At 39.5% G+C, this 18,726-nt stretch overlaps 1 protein-coding gene across 3 annotated transcripts; it reads left to right on the top strand.

The window, feature by feature from the left end:
- Window positions 1–714: 714 nt before the first annotated feature.
- Window positions 715–18,377, top strand: LOC308103522 (adipose-secreted signaling protein-like). 3 transcript variants are annotated; one of them, XM_080453522.1, is made up of 8 exons: window positions 727–750; window positions 4,506–4,553; window positions 8,075–8,203; window positions 10,875–10,955; window positions 11,757–11,887; window positions 14,427–14,568; window positions 17,326–17,451; window positions 18,221–18,377. In XM_080453522.1, the coding sequence occupies exons 4-8, from the start codon at window positions 10,937–10,939 to the stop codon at window positions 18,322–18,324; spliced, it is 522 nt and encodes a 173-aa protein (XP_080309648.1). In that variant the 5' UTR covers window positions 727–750; window positions 4,506–4,553; window positions 8,075–8,203; window positions 10,875–10,936; the 3' UTR covers window positions 18,325–18,377. The 3 variants fall into 3 exon arrangements, with proteins under 3 accessions (XP_080309646.1, XP_080309647.1, XP_080309648.1); XM_080453520.1 differs by lacking the exons at window positions 8,075–8,203; window positions 10,875–10,955; window positions 11,757–11,887; ... (1 more) ...; window positions 17,326–17,451; window positions 18,221–18,377 and adding an exon at window positions 4,644–5,866 and having other exon boundaries at window positions 715–750; window positions 4,503–4,553; XM_080453521.1 differs by lacking the exons at window positions 8,075–8,203; window positions 10,875–10,955; window positions 11,757–11,887; ... (1 more) ...; window positions 17,326–17,451; window positions 18,221–18,377 and adding an exon at window positions 4,644–5,866 and having other exon boundaries at window positions 716–750.
- The last annotated feature ends 349 nt before the right edge of the window (window positions 18,378–18,726 follow it).

Here is an 18,726-nt window from a genome sequence, read left to right as displayed (position 1 = left end):
CCTTTTGACACTGATATATTTGGATTTTGACATGATTTATGTCTTAAACTGAAAATCCAAATAAAGAAATTTAAATGTGTGTGTTGAGAACTCGCTGATATGTCTGGTATTAAATAACACATTCGGATTCAGATATGCCTCTATTATTCTATTATTATCTCTATATTACTGATGATGTCTTAATTATTAATCATTGCAAAGTGAATTTCTATCTATAAATTCAAGGAATGTTCAGTTCAGTTCAGTTAAATTATAGTGTCATGTATTATGTGTGGTGCAACGTGGTGCACGTCAGCTGTTCTATATCTCTGCCTGTAGAAAGAAACTGTTACTGATGGGTGTTGTGTGAGTTGATTCTCTGAATTATTATTATTATTATTATTGTTATTATTATTATTATTATTATTATTATTATCATTACCCTTATCATTATCATTATCATTATCATTATCATTATCATTACCCTTATCATTATTATTATTATTATGACTAATATTATTATTATTCATATTAATATTATATTTGATGGAAAGAGCCAGAACAGACATTGAACAGTTATTTTGCCGTTCATCCACTCACAGAATTGAAAATAAATATGGCCCTGCTTCTTGTAAACACCATAGATATCTGGCTCCACCCATCAAAGGACTTGCAGACTGTAATGTATAAAATGTCAGGTAGATGCCGGAGCCTCTCTTTATACTTCCTCTGTCTCTCCAGACCTACATTAAGATTTCAACATTGAAGCAGGTAAGACACTGACCTCTGTGGCTTAAGTGTGACTTTAGCTCTTTAATTGATGTTAATGGCAGCAGTTGATTTTCTTCCAAATTAAAATTAATCTGTGAAACTGCAAAATATGGTATCTTTATTTGTAATATATTTGAATAATTAATCACAGAAAAGGTTTTCTTACTAAATGAAATGTAATTTTTGCATGCAAATTGTATTGCTTTTGTCGAGATGAATACAAATCTGTATCCTACTGACTGGGGACAAATGTAAACATATATGGGTCACAGCACAATTTACGGTACACTAATTTGACATAATAAGCCGTTATTACAAATAATGTGTTTCTTATTAGCAATAATGTTTTTTTATTAGAAATAAACTAACGTTGTTATACCCTTATTTTCCACTAATATCCCTTAATTATGTTCTAATTAGAAATTGAATGAAACTTACCAAAAGGTGTTATTAGAAATGGTGTTCTCTGCTATTAGACAGAAACAAACACAGTTATACTTTAATTATGGAACACAATTCCTAGAGGCTAACAAAGCCTAATAAGACCTAAGAAAGCCTAATAAGACCTAACAAAGCCTAATAAGACCTAACAAAGCCTAATAAGAACCCCGCAACTACTAACTACACAATGTGATGTTAGTCTACTGTAAGGGTTTCGTTAGAACAAATGTGTTCTTTATTAGGCCTTTATTTAATGTTATTTCCACTTACTTCAAGTTACTTTACATATAATTACAACAGAACTGTACCGTAAATTGTACATCAGCCATTCCGTGCTAACTTCATGACACATTATATTCTTCCTACCTTTTTTGCTTAATACAAATTATTATGTTTTTATTAGGAACAAATTACCTCTCATTACTACAGAACTGTACCGTAAGTTGTACACCAGCTATTCCGTGCTAACGTCTTGACACATTATACTTCTGCCTACCTTTTTGCTTAATAAAAATTATTATGTTGTTATTAGGACCAAATTACTTCTCATTACTACAGAACTGTACCGTAAATTGTACATCAGCCATTCCGGGCTAACTTCATGACACATTATACTTCTGCTTACCTTTTTGCTTAATAAAAAATATTATGCTGTTATTAGGAACAAATTACTTCTCATTACTACAGAACTGTACCGTAAATTGTACATCAGCCATTCCGGGCTAACTTCATGACACATTATACTTCTGCCCACCTTTTTACTTAACAAAAATTATTATGTTGTTATTAGGAACAAATTACTTCTCATTACTACAGAACTGTACCGTAAATTGTACACCAGCCAGTCCATGCTAACGTCATGAAAGGAGAATGCATGCTCGTTATATATCAATATTCGCTGATTATTAGTCTAATTTCTGACAAACTGTAGGCCTACTTCCAAATAACTTACCTGCTCCAGAAATGTTATGGAAGCCCATTGCACATGAATGCTATACTGCTCACTATTACATATTATAAAACATGAGGCACATTAACTTAGGCTACTTTCTCAATACATTTGGCTAGGTGAAGATAAAATAGCCTAAACACACCCTTGGCTGGTTGCTGTATAGATCATAACATCAACTCGGAAAGCTTAATACATTGAAACAATTGCTGCAGCTTATTATTTTATTTTCACTCACTGCAAAATAAGCCATTTTGACAATGAAATCCAGTATTATGGACACATTTCTTTTAAGCACTTTAGGGGGGAAAAAATTAAGTACACTAAAACAAACCTTGACAATTAACAATAATACATTTCTCTGACAAACGTTGAATAAAATACATAAAACAAGTGTCCGAAAGTCTTTATATTCCAAAACGATCCCGGTGTTGCTTCTCACACTAGACGTTAGCTCAGCTAGCATGAGAGGCTAACAACAGTGTAACTCGAGACGCCTGCTTACTACAGTAACGTTAAAACCAGGACTCGTCTTGACTCCAAACAGGATAAATATTAAACACTATCAATACAGATGAGTAAACTCATTCATCACTTATGCACTAAGTGGTACGATTGTCACGTAATGCTCCCGTTTAAATACACTATGTGAGTCCTTCAGACACACACACCAAAACCTCTCCCTCTAAAATTGGCTAAGCACGCACACATCCCAGGACGTCCCGCCCCCAACCAATCATATGCTTGGAAAAGTGATGGACCGTCATAAAGACCAATCAGTCAACAAGTTAGATAGTCCCTACGGAACCTCTCCCTCCGCTGTATAGCTCCGAGATGAGGTTCCTCGTTTCTCGGTGCCGTTTTAGCAGGACATTGTCGCACATTTTCCACTTTACATGTTTCTTACCCTTTTCTGCACATCGTATCCAAAAAGTAAAGGTTTTCTGCCATGCTTTCAGATATTATAAGTTCTAGCGCACAATAAAATCTATCCAACGAGTTGTAAAAAGTATTTAATTCGCCTCTGTCCTCAGCCGGTTCCATAATATTTTGCATTAGAAGATGCAATTCAACATTTGACCAGTAGGGGAATCAGTAATGTTATCTCTACGGGCGCAACTCTTGCGCAATGTCTTAAAAACCGGATAAGGACAGAGGCAAATTAAATACTTTTTTCAACTCGTTGGCTAGATTTTATTGTGCGCTAGAACTTAAAACATCTGAGAGCATGGCAGAAAACCTTTACTTTTTGGATACAATGTGCAGAAAGGGGTAAGAAACATGTAAAGTGGAAAATGTGCGACAACGTTCTGCTAAAACGGCACCGAGAAACGAGGAACCTCATCTCGGAGCTATACAGCGGAGGGAGAGGTTCCGTCGGAGCTACAAGTTAGACTGATCTCTTAAAGTGGTACTAGCTTCTAAAGACCTGTTGACTTATTAAATTGCCTGCCTACTATAAGGTTTTGAAATAGGCACATATTAACGCTGGGGAAATTACCCAGGGGTTACACACATAATAATTTTCATTAAGCAAAAAAGGTAGGAAGAATATAATGTGTCATGAAGTTAGCCCGGAATGGCTGATGTACAATTTACGGTACAGTTTTGTTGTAACTATATGTAAAGTAACTTGAAGTAAGTGGAAATAACATTAAATAAAGGCCTAATAAAGAACACATTTGTTCTAACGAAACCCTTACAGTAGACTAATAGTAGCTAGCCTAACATCACATTGTGTAGTTAGTAGTTGCGGGGTTCTTATTAGGCTTTGTTAGGTCTTATTAGGCTTTGTTAGGTCTTATTAGGCTTTGTTAGCCTCTAGGAATTATGTTCCATAATTAAAGTATAACTGTGTTTGTTTCTGTCTAATAGCAGAGAACACCATTTCTAATAACACCTTTTGGTACGTTTCATTCAATTTCTAATTAGAACATAATTAAAGGATAATAGTGGAAAATAAGGGTATAACAACGTTTATTTCTTTCTAATAAAAAAAACATTATTGCTAATAAGAAACACATTATTTGTAATAACGGCTTATTATGTCAAATTAGTGTACCGTAAATTGTGCTGTGACCCATATATGTAGGTGTCTGAAGGGCGTGTCCCCACTACCTTGAAAGGGATAATAAATTGACCCTCTAAAGTTGAATCTACTGTACGGAGTGGACTTAAAAGCATCTGTCTTCATATGCAGATTTATAATACCACAATTCTCTCTCTCTCTCTCTCTCTCTCTCTCTCTCTCTCTCTCTCTCTCTCTCTCTCTCTCTTTCTCTCTCTCTCTCTCTCTCTCTCTCTCTCTCTCTCTCTCTCTCTCTCTCTCTCTCTCTCTCTCTCTCTCTCTCTGTGAGAAAAGCAGTAATAACCTCAAAACCAGACATGAGTGAAGATTCAAAGACATGTGAAGGTATGTATGACATAAAACAATAAAATATGTCCTATAATTTTGGAAACTTCAAAGTTTAGTGTTTATAACCATATAATTCTAATCCACCAGCTCTCAAATTAAATGATGAAGACACTCGGATTGTGCTGGTTGGGAAGACTGGAGCTGGAAAGAGCGCCACTGGAAACACCATCCTGGGTTCTAAAGTTTTTGAATGCAAGTTTGCTGCTCAATCTGTGACAGTGAACTGTAAGAAGGCCAGAGGTGAAGTGGATGGTAGAAATGTCGCTGTTGTTGACACACCAGGCTTGTTTGACACCAAGTTCAGTGAAGACAAAACCTTTGCAGAGATCAAACAGTGTATTTGTTTATCTGCTCCTGGTCCCCATGTGTTCCTGATTGTGATCAAACTGGGAAGATTCACAGAAGAGGAGCAGGAAACTGTGCAAATGATTCAGAAAGTATTTGGCCAAACGTCAACTAAGTACACCATGATTCTCCTCACTCATGGTGACCAACTTGAGGATGAAAAAGTTGAAGAAATTGTGAAAAATACTCCAAAACTGCAAGAATTAATCAGCAAATGTGAAGGTGGCTATCATGTCTTCAACAACAAATCCAAGGATCCCTCTCAGGTCACTGGGCTACTGGAGAAAATCAACAACATGGTGCTGAAGAATGGAGGAAGCCACTACACCAACGAGATGTTCCAAGAAGCAGAGAAAGCCATAGAAGAAGAGAAACAGAGAATTCTTAAAGCAAATGAAGAGAAGAGACATGAAGAGGAAGAAGATCTGAAGACAAAATATAAGGGAGAAGCTCTGAAAGAAGCAATGAATATGTTGAAAGAACAATATGAAAAAGAAGCAAGAGAGAAAGCTGAGATAGCAAACAAATTCATGAATTTTGGACTTGTGGCTGCTTATGTTGGACTTGGAGCTTCTATTGGACTCATGTTCGGCCCAACTGGTGCAGCAGTAGGGTGTGCAATAGGGGGTGTATTAGGGGTTGCAGCAGCGTTTGGTAGAGAAGGGAGCTTTGAAGCTCCCACTAAAGAAGCTTCTGCTGGAGTTGTTTTCAAGAACATTAATGCAGCAGAAGTAGGGAAGGCAGTTTTAAAGAAAGGAAAATGTATTACCCAATGAATGACAAAGCTTTGACAATGAGATATATCTAAGTCAAGAAATCTGCAAAACTTTAATATGATTATTCATTCTATACATTTTGGAAAATTGCATGTTACGGCTCATGCCAAAAATGATATATTGCTACTTAATTATCATAATCATGTGACATCATTTTCTCCTATTAAACTAATTTCTTTGTCTTTGGAATGACTTGTATATATTGAACCTCCTCCCACTTCCTCTTCTACAGGCCAGTGAAACTATTCTGATAAAGAGACAACTCGTGCTCTGTAAATCTCCTTATAAACTTTAGATGTGTGATGTGTTGATTATATATTATAGTACATTATGCTATGCCAAACATATTTGACTTTGTTCTCAAATAGTGAAGTAACTCAGGTGGACCTGGTTTATGTTGTTAGACAAGAACCCTATCAGTTTCTTGCTTTGCTGGTCCATCACACATAAATTAATAGTGGGAATGATAAACGATCAGAGGTCAGAGCACAGTGGGTTGTATAAGACAAGAGACAGCAGCCTGCTTTTATGCTTTCTGAACTATAATACATTATAGTTCAGAACCTTCCGTTTCCCAAGTGGCTGCTCTATATCTGTTTTATTTTCATGTGACTATGCCTATTTTCAACTTTACTCTCCCTTCACAAGTGGTAATTAAAGCTCAGAATCAGAATCAGAATCAAACTTTATTGTCACATCACATTACAAGTAATATGGGCCAGAGTGCAGAGGTGAGTGGGTGCGTGTCATATATGGTTATTATAGAGATTGCTCAGTGGTGTAAAGCCTGCTTACTCACACACAATTTTGAGCTATTTTTTACTTTACTAGAGTATTTCCAGTTTTCAGTACTTTTACTTCTATTCCACTACAACTCGGAGGCGAATATTGTACTTTTACTCCACTACAATTATTTGAAAACTTTAGTTACTAGTTACTTTGCAGATTTTGATTATTATCACAAAACATACATTAACCGCTTCAACCCTATATACATTTCGGCTATTTGAAAATAGCCGATCTACAAGCTCACAAGTAGATCTGATATTTTCAAAAGATTTTTATACAATTCATATATTTGAAAACTTCATTCTGCACAATGAGTACTTTCTACTTTTGGTAGGCCTACTTTAAGTAAATTTTGATACCAATACTTTTGTACTTTTACTCAAGTAAATTTTGAATTCCGTACTTTTACTTGTAACAGATTATTTCTACATTGAATACTTGAGTATATTGATACTTTTACTTAAGTAAAACAATTGAGTACTTTTTCCACCACTGCTGGCTTTTTAGAGGACAGTGTTACAGTTACAGTAGCCTACTTGAGGTCAGGAGGAGATCAAGTTCTACCAGTTACCAAAACAAAACAAAACTATTTGTTTCCATTACGGTGACTATCTTTTTTTAGTTTTTTGCCATTATTGATAGTAGGCTACAGTAGAGACTGACAGGAAATAGACCTTAGATACGCAGCTAAGGTCGTCGGGAACGCGACGCGAACCCTGCAACATGCTGTGACAGACATCACAGGCAAACAGAAACAGAATACAACAGTTGGACACATTAACAATTGGGCTTGTACAAAACAAAGCAGTTACACAACAGAGTCGAGATGACCCGTGATAGGACGGGACCCTAGCCATGGTTCACATGACGCTTGACAGTCATGTTTCAGTGTTAGACGGGACCCCAGATGTATTTGAATGTTGCTAGACTGTCCTGTTTGTTGCAACGCAGCCTCCCCAGGTGTATGTGTCAGTGACACATAATATTGCCTTCCTGGGGTTCTGACCAAAAGGCAATATGTGCCTTCTTGGGAGTGAGACTGTGTTGTAGAAGACTAGTGTAGGAATTATGCCAAGGTATAAACTAGTCTTCTGAATCTATACCCTGGAGTGCACTGCCATCTTTTGGCCAGTGTCATGCTACAGGTATACGAGTCCATAGCCATCTAGAATAATGATTTCACTGCCTTCAGTGCCTTGAATTTGCCCCCACCCAGTGCCTTTGATTGATTGATTGAATACTTAATTGGTTAGAAATGTAAACAGCACATGATGGGTCTAAAAGGGTAATACAAAAAAGTTGTTTCCATTGTGGTCCTCTGTATTCAATTCATCAACATAGCATAACAAATTTACAATAACAATGTCATCAACAAATACAAAACACTATTATGTACAAAGGAGAGAAAAAACAAAAACGGCGGCAGTGAATGACACCTCCTTTGGATGGAAATGTACATTTACCTCCTCTTTTGGTCTCCTAATGTTTTTATAAATGTATCTCTCTCTCTCTCTCTCTCTCTCTCTCTCTCTCTCTCTCTCTCTCTCTCTCTCTCTCTCTCTCTCTCTCTCTCTCTCTCTCTCTACCCCCCTCTCTCTCTGTGGGCAGTAAGGTGCACATAGGGGTGGACACTCGTCGGAAGCGCACCCTGCTGCTGGAAGTAGCCTATAGCCTAACATCATTACATGGATTATTGTGTGTGCTGCTACAAATATCGAGGAGCACATCTCCGATGTGGTGAGTGCGTTCATAACGTTGTTTTGAATGCTGCAGTTAAATAACATGGGAGAGCTTTTTGCTGAATCAATGGGTGTTGCCTGACTTGCCTCGCGATATATTATGGTTGTGTGTGCGCCTGTCTGCATCACCGTGGGCTCTCCTCACCGCACAATATCAAACACAACACTAAGATGAATTTGCCGATAGGATATAGCTGTCAATGGTGGAAAAAGTATGCTCACTTTTTTAAACGTTCAATACTGCAATCAATGTAGAAATACTCTGTTACAATGTTTTTTAAAAGTAGAAAGTAGGCTACTCATTATATGCAGACCCATTTCACAAGTTTTCAAATGTATGAAATGTATAAAAAATCTTTTGAAAATAGCCGATCTACAATTAACTCACAATGCATCCTGATGCAAGCATTGTGAGCTTGTAGATCGGCTATTTTCAAATGGCCGAAATGTATGTAGGGCTGAAGTGGTTAATGTAAGTTTTGTAATAATAATCAGAATCTACAAAGTAACTAGTAGTTTTCAAGTAAGTGTAAAGTACAATATTTGCCTCTGAGATGTAGTGGAAGTAAAAGTATTGGAAATTGGAAATACTCAACTCAACTCAAGTAAAGTAAAACAATAAATAATGTATGTGCTTTGGCTTAGCGAGGGAAATACCATCTCATTTAGCTCACTCACACATTAGGGTTTTGCTATAGGCTACAGTAAGTGTGAGGCGCGTCCCCCTGGCTGGGGAGATGCAACTGCATTGCAGGGGAGGTGTGTAGTGTTCATTTAACTGTACAAGACTACCAGTGCTGGGCAAAGAATAGGCCTACATAGCCTACTCAAGAAAATAGCAGATCTACAAGCTCACAGTGCATGGCACTGTGATGTTAGCTTGTAGATCAGCTATTTTCACTACATTTGCAATGAGGCTTAAGTGGTTCATTCCTAATATATATTTTTTAAAGTTTGGATCCCTTGGATACCTGGAAATGTAGTGGAGTTAAAGTAAAAAATAATAATACAAAAAAAGACTCAAACTGTAAGTGCAGTGCTCTGTATTTAGTTACTGTCTACCACTAAAGATTACAAATGGCCAAATTCTTAGTTTCCATCACTATTTTATTGCCAACCTTCTTCGACCCAAAACCCTACGTTTTGATCCAAATAGTTTAAGTGTCATAAGGGCAGAAATTAATTACTTAATATTGAGTACTGTATATAGGCCTAGTGTATTATGTGGAAATGTAAGTGTCCCATTATACCTTGACTCATGAATGTACAAAGTAGGCTATTTATTAATAACTATGTTGAAATTCACACATATACACATACATTCTTGATAAGTGCTTTCATTGGCACCAGTTCAGCAAAACCTCATTGGCAAGGTCACCTGACATGCTATTACAGTACAACAGTCTGACATCATCATTAAATAGAATTCTCCAAGACACGTATGCTCATTGGTGGCCAAAACATCTTGTAAATAACACAACAAACGGTGTAACATAAATTACATCTCAATTGTAAATATTGAAAACCTTTCCAGTTAAACTCTAGAGGTGTGCATACATGCACATCACTTGAGACAAAGTAAGCTTTCAAATACAGTCTCACCCTCTACAATGATGGTTCTGTAGGCTTCTTCTCTTCTCTGGCATGTGCCATTCAGCACCATGGACAGCGTCATGGTCAGAGTACTTTGCGGAAAACTAAATAAAACAAAATAATATTGACCAGGGAGCCAAGGTCTAGTTACAACAACAGTGCAAGTGGTTAATCAAGTCTTCTAAATAAAAAAAAATGAAAAAAGCATATGATCTGTGAAAAAGTAGTATTGTCAATTGCCAGGCAATACTTGTTTGAAAACTAGTGTTGCCAATACATTCAACACTAATGGAGGCTGGCACGGTCAATTTGTTTAATTTTCAATATTTTCAGTTAAATGCCAGGACTAGTCTCTCAAGAGTTCTTTTTTTTTCTCAAGGTAATTACAAGGGTGGGGGCTGTTGCAAGCTTGAGATCAATCAATGCAAAGATCAGTGTGTAAGATCAATACCAGGCTTTCAGGGGAGCTCACTTTTTGCATGCCTCAGTACTGCTGTGTGTCAGCACATGTGTACCTCAATGACAAAAAACAAACATCACCTGTAAGACATGGTCGAATACAAGAGAACACAATCATTTCAGCACAAATAAGAAACGTCCGCGTCTAATGTAAACGCAACACAGCAATCAAAGATGAGTAATGTGCTCATGAACTAAAATAAACCATTTAATAAACCTACAACATAAGATGATGTTATACAGTCATTACTGTAACATAATGTACAGCTACATAAAACAATATGCACATACATAGCATAATAGTGGCAAAAACAATGACCAGTGACTATAGAACTGATGTGTTTTTAAGAGGAGCCGTGACTCCCACATGGTTCACACTCTGCACATCATATTGATGATTCACTGTCATACATACTTCATACAAAAAACAACAACAACTCAATCTCAGCCTGGTTTGAAGCTCATTATGCAACAATTGGCCTACATTCAACACTGACTCTCTGTCTCTGTGTCTCTGTCTCTCACACACTCTCTCTCTCTCTCTCTCTCTCTCTCTCTCTCTCTCTCTCTCTCTCTCTCTCCTCTCTCTCTCTCTCTCTCTCTCTCTCTCTCTCCAGGAGGTTGATGATGACATCAACGAGGCGTTGTCTGGCATTTCCCGCTTCCTAGCCACATTGCCATGGCAACAGGACGAAAAGGTAGGTATTGCAGTGTGTTAGTGTGTTAGTGTATGTGTGCTAGTGTGTGTGTGTGTGTGTGTGTGTGTGTGTGTGTGTGTGTGTGTGTGTGTGTGTGTGTGTGTGTGTGTGTGTGTGTGTGTGTGTGTGTGTGTGTGTGTGTGTGTGTGTGTGTGTGTCTATACTTGTGAGAGCCAAATGTCCCCACAAGTAGAGGAATTTCAGAAATAGACATTGTTAGGTGCATCTTCCTGGTCCTCACAAATTGTTTCATAATCTTTTATATTAAAAAAAAGTTTTCAGAGTTAGGCTTAAGTTTTCAGAGTTAGGAAAAGTGAAATTGTTTTTAAAATGTAATAAATATTGAACCAATGGGAAGTATTAACAAGAGCTTGTGATCCATTTGATCACAGGTTCATTTTTTTTCTCCATTTCCTGAAAATTAACGTTTTTGGACATTTGGAGGTTTCTGCAAGATGGCGACGATATGGTACCACCATCATCATAGACGGAAATGGTCAAACGTATTAAAAAAAAAAAAAAATAGCTGATCTACAAGCTCACAGAGCTTGAGTCAGCTATTTTCACTACTTTACTGTCATACAACAGTGCCCTAGTATAAAATAGGACATTAATTTACGAAAAAACATATGGTGATACAAGGTGTGTGTGTGTGTGTGTATGTGTGTGTATGTGTGTGTATGTGTGTGTATGTGCGTGCGTGCGTGCGTGCGTGCGTGCGTGCGTGCGTGCGTGCGTGCGTGCGTGCGTGCGCGCGTGTGTGTGTTTGTGTGTGTGCGTTCGTGTTTTCTGCCGGATTAGGTTCCACCTCCAAAGGCACCGTGCATTTCCCTGATGATGACGTGCCACCCGGCTCTCCGACACGGCGCGACGACCAGTCCAACCAATCCATCATCGCCATCTCAGAGAAAGATGGCACCTACCTGGTTAAGGTGCGTCTATCGACCCACCAGGGCTTTCCCCTTTGTAGCGATCAATGCTTGTGTTGTACCCAGAAACCTGGGTCTGAGGTAGGCCTGGGTAATATACTGAACCGACCAAGTCGCCTATGTGATATTTTAAACAATCTAACAATCTGAACAGAGTCATTAATCCATTAAGACCTGGAACTGTGTCATTTTTAGATTTGAGCAAAAAAGCATTATTTTACACTTTGGGCTATTCAAAAATAGCAGATATACAAGCTCATAGCGCGGCACCGAGTGCCGCGCTACGAGCTTGTAGATCTGCTATTTTTGAAAGTTCGTGAATATGTGTGCAAATCTTTGAATATATATATTTTTAAAGCGAACATTTTTAACTCAAATCTTTGCTTCTGGGGGTCCCTGGAACAACATATTTTGATGGGGGTCCACGGCCAAATACATATCATTTTGGGGGTCCTTGACATGAAAAAGATTGAGCACCACTGATATAGAAACATACGTTTTTCAGAAAACTGTTGGGATTTAGGAGACATGTAGAATCGGCTTCAGGTCTGACAATGAAACCTGTAGGCCGATTTTGTTGTTTGTTTTCCTGTACAGGTTAAATAACTTACAATTGGGTAAAAACATGACAGGCTGACGTTATACAGTAGTACACCGTGATATAAGAAACACAGCTGCAAGGGTGCTCGGGCGGGGCAGTGGTAAAGTACAGTACCTGCCCTACCTACAGAAGAGTTAGTGTCGAAGTGTCCTTGAGCAAGCCATTGAACCCCTAATTGCTCCCGATGAGCAGGTTGGTGCCTTGCATGGTTTCCTCCGCCATCAGTGGGTGAATGTAATGCACGATCTATGTAAAGCGCTTTGGATAAAAGCGCTATATAAATGCACCATTTACCCACTATTTAAAAACATTTTTAAACTATATTTGTATAGTTATAGTAATAGTGCTCAGTGTGCACGGCCCTTGAGACATATCAAATATCAATGTTTTGATAAGACATAAGTGTCCTGGACCTGGTCTGAGGTGAGGGGAAGGCCGTCGCAGAAATAGATGCTGAGACAGAGAGGCAGTCCATCACGCTCTCAGCTCCAATGCAGAAGAATAATGTTACATCCATCTATTTATACCCCACAGACGTGGACACGTGCGCACACATGCACGCACGCGCACACACGCACACACGCGCACACACACACACACACACACACACGCACACACACACACACACGCGCACACACTCTGTCTCTAGCTCCCTCGTCTCCGTGCCTCCTATTAACCCATTCAGACCGGCGAAGCATCTGTCATTTTAGCCACATTTTAACCACTTCAACCATTATCTTATTATACTTTGGCTATTCAAAAATAGCAGATATACAAGCTCATGGTGCGGCACTATGAGTGCCCCGCTATGAGCTTGTAGATCTGCTTTTTTTTTTTTTAATCATGAAAATGTTGGCAAATCTTTGAATACATATATATATATATATTTTATATTTCATTGAACGTTTTTAACCCAAATCTTTGCTTCTGTGGATTCTACAAATGTACCAAAATAAAAATCACACCCAGTGTGAAGTGGGCGGTGTGGTCACAGTGGTCATCACAGTGATGGAAGTTCACTTAAAGAAAAGTAGTATTGTGGACCAACCATTGTACACCCCTAACTTAAAAAAAAACCATAAATGTGTTTTTTTTAAGTGCATAGTTAAAAAAAAGCTTTTAAAAAAAACTTAAAAAAAAACATAGATGTGTTTTTTTTAAGTGCATAGTCCTATTTATAGGGCTATGCACGTGTGTCATGTGTTCACTAGCCAATCACAGTCCTGAATAGTCCTGAATTGGCCACCATAGTGTACAATGGTGGCCAATCACAGTGCAGGGTTAGGGGGGTACAATGGTGGCCAATCACAGCGCAGGGTTGGGGGGGTACAATAGGTGGGGGGGGTACAATGGTGGCCAATCACAGTGCAGCGAATGTCGATGTCCAAACCTCACATATAGGGGCGGTTTCACCGCCCAAAAATCACACCCAGTGTGAAGTAAGTGGTGTGGTCATCACAGTGATGGAAGCTCACTTTTAAAAAAAAAATGTTTTGAAGTGCGTAGTCCTATTTATAGGTTATGAATTTCATCATGTGTCTCGCTAGCCAATCACAGTGCTGAATAGAGTCAGCCAATAGAGTCAGCCAATCACAGTACAGCGAAGGGTGTACTAATGAGCTGTCCCAACCCCACTTATAGGAGCGGCTACACCGCTCAAAAATGTACAAAATGATATGTATTTGGCCACGGACCCCCATCTCAATGTTGTTCCAGGGACCCCCCAGAAGCAAAGATTTGAGTTTAAAATGTTCAATTTAAAATACATATATTCAAAGATTTGCAAAAGAAAATACACAATTTTTCAAAAATAGCAGATGTACAAAAAGCGCGGCACTCGTTGTAGATCTGCTATTTTTTAATAGCCAAAGTATACAATAATGGTTGAAGTGGTTACAGATTGAATGGGTTAACTCTCTCCCTCTCCTTCTGTTTCTCCAGGCTGGCTTCTTGAGGAGCCACCACTGTTACCAGATTATGTTCACCGTCCCTGATGTCCCCACACTGGGCAGAGAGCTGTGCTCGCTCCCCTCCTCCAATCCCAGCAGTCTCAAGGTCAACCGCATCACCTCCACGCTGGACGGTAAAAGGCAGCGCACGTCGGCCAGTGTGTTTGGTCATTTAGCTAGCCTGTCCTTAAGCCCTTAAACCCTATACTTCATTGACCGGAGGCCCTATAGGGCTACATGCTAGGCCCCGCTCCTTTTTGACCCTCTATACCAAATCTCTTTGCCGAAAATAGTCGTGTCGCAACGCTTGTAGACCTGCTATTTATGGCAAATGTTCACCACAAAATAGGGAGGCTAGGGTTCATGTGGTGAAAGACATTGTGCCACAATACTGTACAATGTTATAGACCAGGACGTGGTTAAAAAGTGAGAGAATGTTTGCTTTGATCTTGGTTGTTTTCCCATCTTCTCTCTGGCCAACAAGCTCAACATAGTGGTCACATATAGACAGGTGTTAGCCGTCTTCTTAGGCTCATTATCCTCATCAGACTTTCACCAGCATCCCAGGAGACCACTCATCAATACTACTGCTCCTATTATATGCATTATATGCACACAGAAGCACGCACAAACGCACGCAAGCACGCACACGCACACGCACGCACACACGCACACACACACGCACACGCATGCACACGCACGCACACGCACGCACGCACGCACACGCACGCACGCACGCACGCACACACACACACACACACACACAGAAGTGCAAACACAAAAGCATAGACACATGCACACATGTACAGTGCGCACGCACGCACGCAAACACACACATACACGTATACACAGTAGCATAGATGCATGCACACATGTGTACGTGCACATAAGTACACACACGCGCGCACACACACACACACGCACACGCACACGCACACGCGCACACACACACACACACACACACACACACACACAAGAATACTTACAGTATGTATGTACACAAAAAAAAACACAGATAAACATACATATACACATAAAGTACCTCTGGTGAGTAGAATATTTTCCAGTGTCTCTCTAAGCATAGATTTCTGGTGAGGTCGCCACAGGGACGCCAGGTTGAAAGGTTCCATTCTCCTGTCAATAAATAATTTAAACTGTAAGAGGTTTGCTCTTTTACCAGAGAATTCAATATATGCACACACAGGGTCACGCGCCTCCATTTTATCCTCTTCATTTCATTCCTCTCGTGTCCTCTCCCCCTAATCCCTCGTTCTATCTCGTGACCGTCCCTCTCTGCCCCTCCTTTCACTTCTAAGTGCTTTATTGACATTGGCATCGACATGTTAATTGATAGAAGATGGATCTTTTCCAAAGATGCAATGCAGCTACAGTACTGTACATACTGTAGGCCAGCGGCTCCCAACCTTTTTCTCTGACTCCCACCCATCTGACCACTCAACACGGCAGTGGTCAGATGGGTGGGCTGTATGCAGTTTCAATTCAGAGCATGTTTATTTTAATGATCAATCAATCCATTGCGTGCCGGCTTGGATCAATGGAACTAAGAACGATCGAGAACGAGAACACCATTCAAAGCTGAATATAACATGGCGTCCGCGTCCATTGAGTTGAATGGAGAAGCGGCGCCCTGTTCTATTCGGTTCCTCAAGCTCTATACTTTAAGTTCTTATTTATTGGTATCAGAATGAAAAGTAATTTTCAAGATTTTAAAGAAAAATACCATGACTACATTTACATTATATATATATTTTTGGGCGGTGAAACCGCCCCTATAAGTGAGATTTGGAAAAATGTACAAATATCTTGGGCAGTGAAACTGGCCCTAAAAGTGAGGTTTGGAAATTTGTACAATTATCCTGCGCTGTGATTGGCCAATCACAATCTATTCAGGACTGTGATTGGCCAGTGTCACATGACACATGTGCATAGCCCTATATAAGCAACCATAACTTAAAAAAAACCAAAATATTGTTTTTTTTAAGTTATGGTTTTGTCCATCATAAAGTGTGTTTTACAAAAGATAAATGTATTTATCTTTTGTACATGATTGATCGACTCCATTCAGTATTGTGATTAGCTAGCAAGACACATGCTGACACTAAGTGGCTCTTTCAGATCAAAGCATATATATTGGTTGACTCCATTCAGTATTGTGGTTAGCTAGGAAGACACCGCCCACTTCACACAGGGTGTGATTTTTATATTAATGTTGTATTATCATTAACTTGCAACATCCTCACAGGCCAGCAGGTTGGGAATCGCTGACATAGGCCTATTGTATTAGCCTGGAATCCAGACTGACTTTCTTTTCTTCACTTAAGCAAAGTGGAGGGAAAAAAATGGATTCCAGGCTTCTGTTGTACTTCCAGTGCAGGGCAGCAGGAGATGTCTTACCTCCATCATGAGATCAAGGGTCACCTTAGACTTATTCTTATAGCATCACAGACAGAATCAGAGGTGACATTGCTGGCAATGGTGAGGAAGAATATGTACTGTACCCAAACAATATGCGTTCATATCTACGTATATTCTTCTGCAAGTGATATTCTTCCCAAATGACATCCACACGTATACATTTACATTAGATATGAATGCACAAGTAACACTTTGAATCCTCAGCTGTGAGAATTCAAATATCAGTGGGGAATGTGTAGTTCTTGTAGATAAAGGAGATTTACACACACATTACATGGTTGGAGTGTGTGTGTGTGTGTGTGTGTGTGTGTGTGTGTGTGTGTGTGTGTGTGTGTGTGTGTGTGTGTGTGTGTGTGTGTGTGTGTGTGTGTGTGTGTGTGTGTGTGTGTGTGTGTGTGTGTGTGTGTGTGTGTGGCCAGCTAATAGAGAGTTGTTTGTTTTTCTCTCGTCTTCAGGAGGGTTGAAGGTGTCGTGTGAGTACAGGACTCACCAGGAGGGGGTGCTACAGGAAGAAATCACTCTGGTGACCAGAGGCAAAAGAGACAGCAGTCTGAGAGTCCGACTACAGGCCAGAGTCATGGGTAGGTACTAGCACACACACACACACACACACACACACACACACACACACACACACACACACACACACACACACACACACACACACACACACACACACACACACACATTAGGATTTACATCAGGATGTTCCCATGAGTTGAATGAACCCTAAAGACTGTCAAAGCCCATTTACATGAAAATATAATGTTGTCTACTTTTCATCGTTCAAACAAAAAGGGAATGTGATTTTCAAAAAGTGGGTCGTGACTCATAAGTGGGTCATAGCAGGGGGCCAGGTCGGTGGCCAGAATATACTTTTATGTAAGCAAAAGTACTCTGTTAAACTAAAAGTACCTAAAAATTTTACTTAAAGGATTTTCAACATATCTTTATATAATTGGTCCTCACTAATGCTTATTATAATATGGTACCATGTCTACTCACTCTGTGTCTCAGAGGAGGGCTGTGGACAGTTCAGAAACCCTGCCTACCAGTGACATCATCGATGGAGAATCCAAGCTAATAGAAACGGCAGGCTTTCTATTCCTGGAAAGGTAGCATGCTATAATGGAAGCAATTGTTCTTGCGTTAATAAAAATCTAAATATTTTCAAAGAAATCTTCTTTGAAATAAAAAAAAACCTGCCTAACGATGATGTCACTGGTAGGCGGGTTTCTGAAGTTTCCACAGACAGAGTAGATTTTTCTTTTGTCAAAGTCAGACAGACAAATTCAGATTGTGTTTTGACTATTATTTTCTCTCCCTCTCTCCTGTCGACTTTGCGTTCAGACCCTCACCATGGAACCCCCATGCTGCTGGAGGGGGTGAGGTGCCTGGGGGGTGACAAGAAGAAGACCCAGTCCAAACACAGCAGTGACACTAAGAGGATATGACTCCATCTATGTCATAACAATCTTTGTGGTTCTCAAACCTTTCTCGATCAGGGCCCACTTGGTAATCTTGAAAAGTGTGCGCGGCCCACCCATCTGACCACTTGAGTGGTCAGATGGGTGGGCCGTGCGCATTTTTCAGAGCATCGATTATACATTTTTAATCGATCAATCGATTGCGTTCCGGCTCGGATCAGTGTGGAACTAACATAGTATGCTTTTAAGTTCCTATTTATTGGCATCACGGATTCTCACCTGCAGGTTGAGAATCGCTGTATGTCATACTGTAGTCTCCTTTGGAAGCCAAAGGCGAGTAAAGGGACGCCAACGACAGCTTGATAAACAGGAGAATGACCTGAACTGGTTTTGTTTGTTTGTTTTTTTACGATTGTAGAATTTGTATAA

Source organism: Gymnoscopelus braueri, assembly GCF_963280865.1.
Source record: "Gymnoscopelus braueri genome assembly, chromosome: 2".
NCBI lineage: Eukaryota > Metazoa > Chordata > Actinopteri > Myctophiformes > Myctophidae > Gymnoscopelus > Gymnoscopelus braueri.
The sequence above is the reverse complement of the archived record's forward strand: the minus strand, read 5'-3'. Positions and strand labels throughout refer to the sequence as shown.